Genomic DNA, 13322 nt, shown 5'->3' with positions numbered 1-13322 from the left:
AGGACCAAAAGTTGGTCAAAAATTTTTTAAACGTTTTTTTTTGTTTTTTTCTTAATGTTATTTTTTTGGCATGGAACAAAATTTTTTTAGGTTTTCTGGATCATTCCAAACAGAAAAGCTCTTTAATGACTTTTATCTAAAGTTGATAGTTTTCGACATATAAGCGATTAAAAATTGAAAAATTGCGAAATCGGCCATTTTTAACCCTCAAAAACTATGTGAAAAACTGAAAATTTGAATGTTACCAAGGTAGGTAGATATTCTTTAAACATCGATTCATGAAATCACGAAGAGTTTTTTGCAATACAATATCAAAAACCCCTTTGTTTTTTAATTGCCAATCAAATGTGCGCGACACTATTTTCCACTGTTGCATGTGTATGCAGTATGGTGCAAATGAAAGGAATAAATTCGTTATTTCGTAAACCGGCGACTTTAAGGAAAATCCCGAAACAGGTCGATTTTTATTTTTAAGTTATGATATTGTGACATATATGGTATACTAGTGACGTCATCCATCTGGGCGTGATGACGTAATCGATGATTTTTTTAAATGAGAATAGTGGTCGTGTGCTAGCTCATTTGAAAGGTTCTTCAATTCTCTATTCAGTAATATAAATATTTACATAATTATTTATACAGGGTGTCCAAAAATTTAATTTTTTTGTCAATTTGCCAAATGATTTAATTTAATAAAAGTATTTTGGACACCCTGTATAAATAATTATGTACATGTTTATATTACTGAATATAGAATTGAAGAACCTTTCAAATGAGCCAGCACACGACCCGTATTCTCATTTAAAAAATCATCGATTACGTCATCACGCCCAGATGGATGACGTCACTAGTATACCATATACGTCACAATATCATAACTTAAAAACAAAAATCGACCTGTTTCGGGATTTTTGCTTAAAGTCGCCGGTTTACGAAAAAACGAATTTATTCCTTTCATATTATACCATACTGCATACACATGCAACGGTGGAAAATAGTGTCGCGCACGCTTGATTGGCAATTAAAAAACAAAGGGGTTGTTGATATTGTATTGCAAAAAACTCTTCGGGAATTCATCAATCGATGTTTAAGGAATATCTACCTACCTTGGCAACATTCAAATTTTCAGTTTTTCACATAGTTTTTGAGGGTTAAAAATGGCCAATTTCGCAAATTTTCAATTTTTAATCGCTTATATGTCAAAAACTATCAACTTTAGAGAAAAGTCACTAAAGGGCTTTTCTGTTTGGAATGATCCAAGAAACCTAAAAAAATTTTATTCCATGCAAAAAAAATAATTTTAGGAAAAAAACAAAAAAAAACGTTTAAAAAATTTTTGACCAACTTTTGGTCCTGGCAACATGCAAATTTGTTAAAAGGGGTCCTTTTTGAGTAAGATTGTGCAAAAAATCCGAATTAGAATATTTTTCCTAGCGGATGCGCAGTGGCTTTCTGGACTATAAGGCTTTGTTTTTTGAATTATCCAAATATCTCTTTTCTTGTAAGAGCTGTAAATAAAAGCATTGCTTTGAAGGTTTTTTAATTAAAAATATCAAACTCACTAAAATTAGCAAAACAAAACAAAATTAACAACAAAACCAAACAACTCAATAGCGGGTGTGTCCACCTCTTGCAGCAACGACTGCTCGTAATCTGTTTGGCATCGAATAAAGATGTGTTATCCCTGCCTCCGGAATAGCAAGATATTCCTCTACCAGGGCCATAACTGTAAAAAATTTTCTGGAGGCCTAGGATAACGGCGAATAGCTTTTTTGAATTCATCCCATAAACACTCAATGGGATTGAGATCTGGGCTGCATGCGGGCCATTCTAATCTTATCAATCAAACCTTTATTTTATGAGTCAATACGTGTTTTTATTTACAAAAAATGGTACAGCTTTTACAAGAAAAGAGATATTCAGATAATTCAAAAAACAAAATTTTAATGATGCCTCCAGGATAACATGACAGGACTATGAAACAAAACCAGCCCTTCCATTTTTCCACGGAATGTTTTAAAGTTAGGAGGAAATACAACACTTTCATTCACCCCCCTATAATGCAATGCAAGCAAAATTTTTGTGCTACCGGAATAATACCAAACGATATTACATGTACCTACAAACTGGTGCAAGAATCTTGAAAATCGGAGTACAAATAATAAAGTTATAAATTATCAAACTTAATCAAAAATTTTGGGTGGCGGAATTTTGTGCCGGTGAGTGTATATTTGTTAACCATTTTATGCCGTCGTAGTCCATAAGTTTTAAGAATTCGGAATGAAAATTATCAGGGTCTATTGCTTTACCATCTTTGGTACTTTTAGTGGTATACTTTACTTCTTCGACTTTAAGTGGAGGTCCAGATTCACAATTGGTGTTTGTTGTGATGCCAGTGTTACTTCGTATATCTTGAAAAGTTTTTTCCACGTATTTAATCCAAATTGCGCTGGATGGGTCACCTTATGAGAATGAATAACGACAGCACACCTAGTAGAACGCTTAGCAGAATTATGGTGGAACTTCGACCAGTCGGAAGGCCAAGAAAGAGGTGGATAGAAGAAGTGAGAACCGATACTAAAGATATATTGAGGGTGGATCACTGGAGGAGATGGACAGACAAAGTCACCAATGAAGAAGTACTGCAGAGGATGATCATCCAACCACAGATTTGGTCAGCATCGTGAAGGGCCGCAATCTGCAGTACTTGGGACATATAATGAGAAATCAACTGCCTTGCTATCCTGACTTGCTAACCAGAGAGCATGGTATAGAAAGACCTTAACACAACTATTCCGTATAGCAACCAACAAAATCATCATAGCCAGAATGATCGCCAACGTTCGGAACGGACAGGCACCGTAAGAAGAAGAACTGGAGGAGAGCCAGAACAGAGATACTTGTAGGCTGATGCTGGGGGAGGCCAGGGCTCGAATTGGGATGTAGCACCATAAGAGAAAGAGAACAATTAACCTGATTTCTGATTAACTTCCTTCATTTTTCTTCATACCATTGGGCAAGTTTATTATCTTCTTCTTTTTTCAGTACCCTGCCAATTATCGAACTTTGGCGATCATATTGGCAATAATACCCTTGTTTACAGCAGCTCAAGACAGATTAGCGGATGTCTCTTGATACTTAATACCGTTCTCGAAGATTCTCTCTTTCGTTTTTCTTCGGCCTGCGCCTCTTCTTTTGGTCATCTTTCCTTGTATTGAGATGTAGGTTATACCCCTCTGGATGTCTGACATGACCGAAATATTGCAACTTTCGAATTTTTATTGTTTTAGTTATTTATGTGCTGTATTTCATCCCATCGTTGTCGTCGATGTGAAGAGAGCTAACCCACATTTTCTCAAAATTGAGTTAACTGCATCATCGCAATCAGAAAGAAACGTTTCATGTTTTGGAAATGCTCCATTTTGAATGAAACAACACATTCACTTAACTCTCTTCACTACAACATGGAACCTTTCCTTCTGATTGCGATGATGCAGTTAACTCAATTTTGAGAAAATGTGGGTTAGTTCCCTTCACATTTACGACGACGCCATGTAAGTAAAATTATTTCATTTCTTATTCGTTCAACTTCTCCGCAATATTCGTTAGCAGATTCACATCTCAAAGGCCTCCAATTTTTTCATTGGTGTCTCTGTAAGGGTCCAGCTCTCTATGCCTTACATATCATGGCTAGGGTCAAATGGAATGTTCGTTTTTCGGAGATCTGATTGTATGTTATCTCTCCATCGCATTCTGGGACGTTCGAGTGGTATTTTGCCAGTAGGAATCTGCTCCCATACCAGTCTTACAAGTCTCTCATTATGAAGCCTGTGCACATGGCCTGCCCATCTTAGTCGCTGTGATTTAATTTTTTGGACAATATCGGTGTCATTGTAGAGTGCTTTTAATTTGATATTGGTGCGGGAAATTGACGCTAGCAGTAGCAGTAAAATGAATTTAAGATTCCGCGGAACGGAATAGGGATAGCCGAACTGTACCGACTACAGGACTTGTGCGTAGTCGGTTCAGTTCGGCTATTCCCATTCCGTTCCGCGGAACCTTAAGTTCATTTTACTGCTACTGCTAGCGTCAATTTCCCGCCCGTGGAGCCGTAGCCTCAGGAGTGTATTATGCAGCTGCTGCATAGGAGTGTATTATGGAGGTAAAATCGGAGAGTGCAGAAAGAGTCTATACCGGTTTCGGAGGTCTTTCCCCCCCTCATCAGTAGTCCCATATCCTCTTCTCTTCGATTTCTCCACATATCATACTTTAGGCCTTTCCGAATTGCAAAGAAAGAAATGTCACGGATGAACTAGAGCCATCTACCGAAAAACAAAGTAAGTTATCAATTGAAGTAGCACAGAAAACGACAATAAATATCGTCTCCATACCACCAGATTGACAACAGGTGGAATACTTTCTTTGATTACAACCTGCCAAGATTTTCAAAAATTATAAATCATACAGGATGCCGAGGAAATTAAGATGAGAGAATTTTAAATAATTCACAACCCATCTGCTCAGCGTGGTAAAAGTTCCAACAAGAAAGATTCCTTAGTACTCAATAAAAGAGTAAACGAAATAAAATGTATAAACATTTTCAATTTCTTTGCAACACGAAAATGCAACAGCTGCATAATCGCTAATGTTACCTGGGGAAATCGGAGAGAAGAGGATATGGGACTACTGATGATGAGGAAAAAACCTCCGAAACCGGTATAGACTTTTCCTGCACTCTCCGATTTAACCAGAGTATTATGCAGCTGCTGCATTTTCGTGTTGCAAAGAAATTGAAAATGTTTATACATTTTAATTCATTTACTCTTTTGTTGAGTACTAAGGAATCTTTCTTGTTGGAACTTTTACCACGCTGAGCAGATGAGTTGTGAATTATTTAAAAATTCTCTCATCTTAATTTCCTCGGCATCCTGTATGATTTATAATTTTTGAAAATCTCCGGAGGTGTAACCAAAGAAAGTATTCCATCTGTTGTCAATCTGGTGATATGGAGACGATATTTATTGTCGTTTTCTGTGCTACTTCGATTGATGACTTAATTTGATTTTAATTTATTTTCTCCTTTTAGCTCGACCACACAAGACAACACAAGATAAAGAATCCACCAAAGCATACGGGAGCATGCAGCCTCCTCTAATAGGCAGTCAATCTTCTCTCGACTTCAGTTCTGACTCAGAATCAGATGACATATTCTTGGACAAAGACGAACCAGAGTTGATGCAATCCGACGAGTCTTTGGCTTTAGAGTTGGCTCCTGCTGCAGAGCGTAGAGCGCCCTCTGGCAGACTGGCTAGTAGTAAACCCCAGGACAGTGATGATGACTTTTAAAAATAGACATTTTTTCTTTCGCAGTGAGTGACTTGTTTTTATTTTTAGTACGGGATCCGAATCTAGGTCGACCTTCACCCATCGGCTTTCCGCATGAAACATTTTTCTTTATTAAATTTCATACATAGACAAATACGACTTGCATGGGTTGCCTATCAAAATATTGTCACAACTATCCATAAGGGGGGCGTAGGATTTAAAATCAACATTTCAAGCACATTTTTGTGAATTTTTTTTTTAAAAGTATGGTAGAATTAGTTTATTAAAAAAAAAAGAATGTGTGTGTACTTTGTACGCACGTAAGAAGTTATACTTCTATTATATAATTTCAACGAAATAAATATAATTAAGTTATAATACAAAAAATTAACAATAATTACCAAAAATTAACCAAAACTTAACAATGCCAAAAATAAAAAAAAAAAAAAATATGAATCGTCCGGGATTTGAACCCGCGATCTCTTGATCTCTGGTCCAATGCCCTAACAACCAGGATATCAAGGCGTCTGTTATTGACGTTTCGCATATACATAATTACACAACACGGTGACAAGTGAAATATAAAAATAGATATTTTATTATTTTACGCCCAAGGAAGACAAATCCAAACACACAAAAATTATAATAAATAATACATTTACTAAAAAACACTAATATATTATTTTAATGGCTTATTTGCGCTGATACATAATTTGAAAGATTAGCAACGAACAACATACTATTGAACGTAAAGAAATAAATTATTAATCACCAAAGGGGATCTTGGCCATAGAAATAAGTTGCATTAAACTGCAGTGAAATATATAATATATCGCAGTAAATACTTAGACATTATAATAGCTGCACATGACGAATAGAGAATTCAACATAAGGTTAGTTCTATCTTGTGTATTTCTGAATGTAATCGAATTTCTTAGTGGATAAGACGGATACGATTATAATAAATATATAATAAAATGTTTTAATAATACTCATCTTACTCCTGAGGAAGACAAATCCAAAGACACAAAAATTATAATAAATATATTTACTAAAAACACTAATATATTCTTTTCACACCTTTTCTTGCACTGATATATTTATACATAACTAGAAAGATTTAGCAACTAAACGCCATACCATTGTATAACTAGACCAGACTGTGTAGATAAACAATGGCCATACTGTCTGTGCCAAATATCTCGACAAAATATTCAAAATTACAGCCGCAATCTTGAACCGCGTTTGTTGCTACCTCTTGATCGCTACTGTTGCCTCTTAAGCATATTCAGTACAGTTCAAAAAATACTCAAAAAATCTATCAGAATATTTAAAATAAACCAAAAGTGGCAAATTTTTAAAAACACCTCATAAAAATGGATTTTGCGGTGGACATTAGAACTTACATTGGATGATGTGAAACAAAAAATTCAAAAAGAGGGAACGCTGTCGAGTTTTTTTTTTTGGTTTAACGATTTTTTGGTATCACTCAGAAGTCAAAACAATGAAACTTTTTTCAAACAAATGATGAAAATGAACATATTTATTATTAAAAAAAAACAAGTTTTCAATCTAATAGTACATAAAACAACATCCAAAAATGTTATTCTACAACCTACCAGATTAAAAACAATGGGAACCGTCTCTGGTAACACCTCCGAGGCTTCTACAATTTGCAAGCCATAACGGATGCTGAGACTAAGGAAGATGAGGGTATTTTACAATTTATAATTCACGTCCCACCTTCGAAAATGGTTCCCTTCGTACTCCAATCAGAGTAAACATGTAAATCAAAAATGAATAACCATTTTCAATTTCGTTGCAACACGAAACTACAGCCACATCATTATTCTAGTATTATTGTTAAACAAAAAATCGGCATAAAACAAAAAATATCTCGATAGCGTTACCTCACGGAATGTCTAAATAAAATAATATGCAAAATTTGAGATGAATGGGTCCAGCAGTTTTTGAGTTCGAATATCCACCGCCTTTGAAAAAGCAGTTTTGAGAAAAACTCGTTTAACGTTTTGTCAACTTTTATTTTCAATTTATCTTTTGTCTGTCAAATCGTAAAGTGATGCACACCGGAATATACTTTTGAATCGTGGAGTAATTTGCAAAAGGGTATGAGAACGGCTATTGAATGTTTCTCACTACGCTCAAGGGCGCTGGCGCGAAGCTGGTCGAAGGTAGGGATATTCAACTCCGACCAATCTGAAATCTTCAGACTATTTTTGTAGTTATGTACTTTCATCTGAAATCATAAAAAATTTCGAAAATTTTAACATTTTCAAATTATAACACCCCTCCCCCTTTAATTAAAATAAAATGTCAATTAACCTTGTGTAGTTCAGGTTAATTGTTACTCCGCGATTCAAAAACATATTCCAGTGTGCATCACTTTACGATTTGACAGACAAAAAATGAATTAAAATAAAAGTTGACAAAACTTTAAACGCGTTTTTCTCAAAACTGCTTTTTTCAAAGGCGGTGGACATTGTAACTCAAAGACTGTTGGACCAATCGATCTAAAAATTTTCATATATTTTGTTTTATATTTTTGAAGTTATACTTCTTTACCGGCGATATGAGGGTGAATTTTTATATGTTAAAACCTATGATCCCGGCGCATGCGCATTATAACTTTGTTCTGATTGGATGTTCAAATGACATGTCAAAAATTATTCAATATGGCGGCTGTGTCACAGCTGCAGTTAGATTATTTATGGTTGTTGCGTTTTAAAATTTGTGTGAAAAGAAACAACAAACAAAAGTTAGTTAATAGTTATACTGCCTTTTTAAATAGTTTTCATATACCTATATTTTTGGACTTTTGGACTATTTTGGACAAGGAAAACTCATTCTAATTTGGTAAGTAGTTTTTATTATAATCATATTGTAATTATACAAAATGGATTAGGACGTAATTATACATTATGAAATACATACATTTATTTTCTCAAGAATGGGGATTTTAGAGAGAAATCCCAAATTAGGTCCGATTTTTATTTTTAAATTATGATTTTTTTGGCGTAGATTTATTTATCTAGTAGGTATGTAATGCTTTGATTTACATACTTAATTTGATTACCAACAAAAGTTCTACCAATCTTCATCTAATATATTGTTTTCTTACTGTTTTGTTATATTTTAATATTTTCTTCCACAAAATTTAAACTATACAATTTAATTATATTCAAAACAACTGTCAAACAGTAAAACGTTCAGTTACCCTATTTTTCCACATGACAAATAATGTGGAATTGGACGAGTGAGTCTAGGCTTCGATTACGAATCAAAGCGCCCCGAAATTCACGGGTTCGATTCCCGATGCAAGTTTTTATTTTTTTATTTTTTTATGCATTTTATGATTGTAAGTATATTTGTTATATAATTTTTTTTCAGAAAATTCGTATTTAAAATTTTTGCCAACAATTATTATCGTTCAGAAATCATTTTTTCTTTGTGGCATTTTTCAATGTGTTTGTGTGCGTTTTATTCTTTTATTTTTTTAAATTTTTGGTATTGTCTTAAAAATCACATATGTAGTAAAAGTATAACTTCTTACGTGCGTACAAAGTACACACACATTCTTTTTTTGATCTATGCTTATTTTTTGTTTAACAACAATAAATATGTTGATTTTCACCATTTGCAAAAAAAATCGTTTTTTTGACTTCTCAGTGATACAAAAAAAGTGAAAAATCATTAAAGCTAAAATACCCGACAGCGTTACCTCGAGAAGCTAATAGAATATTTTTGAATTTTTTGTTTCACATGATCCAGTGATTACTTTCTGATGTCCATTGCAAAATCCGTTTTCTTGAGGTGTCTTTAAAAATTTGCCACCGTTGGTTTATTTTGAATATTCTGATTGATTGGACAAATGTCTCGGATGGATAACCCAACACGTACAAACTATATGAGATTTGTTGGCGCGGTTATCTCTACAGCGAAGAAAACTATAGGTACCCAGAGGATATCGTAGAGATTATGTCCCAGGATGGGATGAAAAATGCGAAAAATTGTATTAAGAATACAACGAAAGCCAAGACCGAGAAATTGCGGACGAACTGCTGCACAGTTTGGATGCAGCCAGACGGCAAAAATGGATGGAAACTGTAGAAAAACTAGACTTTAGTAAATGTTTATTGAGTTTCTTTCGTTATAACTGTGAACAATTAGTATTGAATGTGTTGCATGGTGTTGATAAATAGTAGAATTTGTTAAAACAAAACTACTGTTAATATCGGTTTTACTTAAAATTAGCTACCATGAATTTTCTGAAAAGTGTGTACTCGTTTGTGGACGTTCTGAGTCAACGGAAAATTTATTTATAGTTAAATATGACAAATCACGAACAACATGCGGCAAATGAGATATTCATCTCTATATAAGTAAAGAAAAAAACTGTTTTGTAAGATACCATACATTACTTATTGAATAAAATACTTTAGTTTTTGTTTTTTGTCAGTATTTAAAAAAAATATCTAACATTTTTACTCTATTGGCTCACGATGTTCTCAAATGAAGACATCTTGTAGTGAACAAACTGTACATTTTGAAAATATAAAACTAATTTCAAACATTCTCAAAAGAAACATTCTCTCTATGTCGTAAATTCAATTCGTGAACGAAAGGCTTAAAACAAATGTCAATACTTTTCTTTAGAGTGCACTTTCAAATGTTCTTTCAAATTATGTCGTTCACGAAACTCCTCCAAACAAACTTCACATTCATAAAGATTTTCCCTAGCGTGTATTTTCAAATGATTTTTTAAAGTACTTGTTTGTGAAAATTGCTTAAAACAAATCTCACACTTGTAAGCTGTTTCTCCACTGTGTCCTTTCAAATGTATTTCCAAATCAGTTGATGTAGTAAACTGCTTAAAACAAATGTCACACTTGTGAGGTTTTTCTCCAGTGTGCACTCTCAAATGTATTTTGAAATAGTGTGCTGTAGTGAACTGCTTAAAACAAATTTCACACTTGTAAGGTTTTATTCGAGTGTGCACTTTCAAATGTACTTTCATCTCACTTGCTGTAATAAACTGCTTAAAACAAATTTCACACTTGTGAGGTTTTTCTCCAGTGTGCACTTTGAAATGTCTTCTCAAATTACCTGTAAATTGCTTAAAACAAATTTCACACTTGTGAGGTTTCTCTCCAGTGTGCACTCTCAAATGTAGTTTCAAATCACTTGCTGTAGTGAACTGCTTAAAACAAATTTCACACTTGTAATCTTTTTCTTTAGTGTGAACTTTAATGTGTTTAATTAAATCGTGTTTTCGAGCAAACTGCTTATAACAGGTTCCACAGGTAAACGATTTTTCTCCAGTGTGTACTCTCAAATGTACTTTCAAATGGCTTGATGTAGTGAACTGCTTAGAACAAATTTCACACGTCAGTGGTTTTTCTCCAGTATGTACTCTCAAATGTGTTTTCAAAACATGTGCATGACTGAACTGTTTTAAACAAATTTCACACTTGTAAGGTTTCATTCGAGTATGCACTCTCAAATGACTTTCCAAATGACTTGCTGTAGTGAACTGCTTAAAACAAATTTCACACTTGTAAGGTGTTTCTCCAGTATGCCATCTCAAATGTATCTTTAAATAACTTGCTTTAGTGAACTGCTTAAAACAAATTTCACACTTGTGAGGCTTCTCTCCAGTGTGCACTCTCAAATGCATTTCCAAATCAGTTGATGTAGCAAACTGCTTAAAACAAATCTCACACTTATGAGGTTTTTCTGCAGTGTGTATTCTCACATGTCTCTTTAAATGACTGTTAGTGGTAAATTGCTTAAAACAAATTTCACACTTGTGAGGTCTTTCTCCAGTGTGAATTCTGAAATGTTTTTTCAAATCACTTTTTAGAGAAAACGGCTTAAAACAAATTTCACACTTGTGAGGTTTTTCTCCAGTGTGCACTCTCAAATGTACTTTCAATTGACTTGCTATAGTGAACTGCTTAAAACAAAGTTTACACTTGTGAGGTTTTTCTGCATCGTGTATTCTCACATGTTTCTTTAAATAACTTTTAGTGGCAAATTGCTTTAAGCAACTGTTACACTTGTAAGCTTTGTCTTTAGCGTGAATTTTCTTGTGTTCATTTAAATTACTTTTTCCAGCAAACTGCTTGAAACAGATTGCACACGTGTACGGTTTTTCTCCAGTGTGCACTCTCAAATGTATTTTCAAATGAGTCGGTTTAGTGAACTGCTTAAAACAAATTTCACACCTGTGAGGTTTTATTCGATTGTGCACTCTTAAATGTCTTTTCACATGACTTGTTGTAGAGAACTGCTTAAAACAAATTTCACACTTGTGAGGTTTTTCTTCTGTATGTGTTCTCAAGTGTGTTTTCAAACCTTCTGTTCCAGTGAACTGCTTAAAACAAATTTCACACTTGGAAGTTTTTTCTTTAGTGTGAACTTTCATGTGTTTGTTGTAAGCACCTGCTTGAATAAATTGCTTCAAACAAATTTCACACTTGTGAGGTTTTTCTCCAGTGTGCACTCTCAAATGTTTTTTTAGAGTATCTGCTGTACTAAACTGCTCAAAACAAATCTCACACTTGTAAGGTTTCTCCCCAGTGTGCAATCTCAAATGTGTTTTCAAATTATCTGCTTCACTAAACTGCTTAAAACAAACTTCACACTTGTGAGCTTTTTCTCCAGTGTGCACTCTTAAATGTCTTTTCAAATGACTTGATGTACTCCATTGCTTAAAACAAATTTTACACTTATGTGGTTTTTCTCCAGTATGCCTTCTGAAATGTACCTTCAAACCACTTGATGCACTGAACTGCTTATAACAAAGTTCACACTTGTACGGTTTTTCACCAGTGTGCACTCTCAAATGTATTTTCAAATGACTTGGTTTAATAAACTGCTTAAAACAAATTTCACACTTCTGAGATTTCTTTCCATTGTGTGTTACTTTTTTTCCATTTTTATTTAATGTTTTCCCTTCAACTTGTGGATTCATGTCATTTTCTTCGTGAGATGAATCTTCATTTGGTGTCTTCATAATGTCCATATTCTTCTCTTGGAGAGGATCTGAAATTTCAAACTGGCTATAATACAAATTTTAATACAAGGGAAAATGAATGTAAAAACAAAAAAATGTAATAATCAAATGAAAGATTAGCAAAATGCAAAACTGCTAAGGTCTAGTCAATCTCAATGATATAAATATGTTTACCTACTAATAAAAATAGAAAAGAAAAAGTATACTATTCTACTCGCATATAATGGTTATTACGTGCTCGTTAAATAATATACTACCTAGAAACCTGTGTTTCTTATCTGTCTATTAATGTGTATGTCAACGTCAACGCATTCGATATGAGCACCAGAGACCAATACTATCACACAGACCTAATGAATGTCAGTCAAACTGGCAAGTACCACTTTTGTTACCCCTGTTGAGCTCCCCCAATAAAATACACTGCGCGTCAGAGAAAACGGGCACCCCAAAAATTGGTCATTTTTGATGTCTCGTATCTCCTAAACCTATTGTCCGGTTTAAGTAATTTTTTTAGTATAGTACAGCCTTATTCTTTAACAATGTTGCTGTAATAATATTGTTGCTAAACAGGTAAATTTTCATTGTATACCGGGTGTACGAATCAAACTGTGTTTTTTTCTCAAAGTCCGCAACACCCTGTGGAATATTCTAGCAATTATAAAATACTAAAATTAAAACCTAACTATACTCTCAGATTTCCTTATTCTGTTTTTGAAGTTATACTTCTTTAGGCACAAGGGTGAATTTTTATTTTCCTGGGCGCATGCGCACACCGACAGTATGGTATTAGTCGCTCAAACGTTATACGGGATCTGATTGGGTGTTAAAATCATCTGTCAATAATTGTTCAATATGGAGATTATGGATAAACAAATGTTGTGTATATTAGTTTTTGTTGTTGTGATGGCAGAGAAAGAAGCAAGGTTATAATTAGTGACTTTTTACATAGTTTTTAAAAGCG

General features: G+C 34.0%; 2 protein-coding genes across 3 annotated transcripts in view; one reads left to right on the top strand and one right to left on the bottom strand.

Annotated features, from left to right (window-relative positions):
* Nucleotides 1-6837, top strand: part of LOC114333156 (clusterin-associated protein 1) — a 38285-nt gene extending 31448 nt beyond the window's left edge. The window contains exon 7 of the mRNA XM_028282986.2: nt 5087-6837. Coding sequence (XP_028138787.1) covers nt 5087-5346 — 260 coding nt within the window. The 3' untranslated portion in view covers nt 5347-6837. The remainder of the gene's footprint in view (nt 1-5086) is intronic.
* Nucleotides 1-13322, bottom strand: part of LOC114333158 (galactokinase) — a 103642-nt gene that overhangs the window by 68548 nt on the left and 21772 nt on the right. The window contains exon 2 of one of the 2 annotated variants that reach the window (XM_050659761.1): nt 9460-12390. The exons of the other annotated variant lie outside the window; for it this stretch is intronic. Coding sequence (XP_050515718.1) covers nt 9983-12390 — 2408 coding nt within the window. The 3' untranslated portion in view covers nt 9460-9982. Of the gene's footprint in view, nt 1-9459; nt 12391-13322 lie in introns of those variants that run through there. 2 annotated transcript variants of the gene reach the window in all.

This window comes from Diabrotica virgifera, chromosome 8 (genome assembly GCF_917563875.1).
Source record: "Diabrotica virgifera virgifera chromosome 8, PGI_DIABVI_V3a".
Lineage (NCBI taxonomy): Eukaryota > Metazoa > Arthropoda > Insecta > Coleoptera > Chrysomelidae > Diabrotica > Diabrotica virgifera.
Note: the sequence above shows the minus strand (reverse complement) of the source record. Positions and strands in the feature narration are given on the sequence as shown.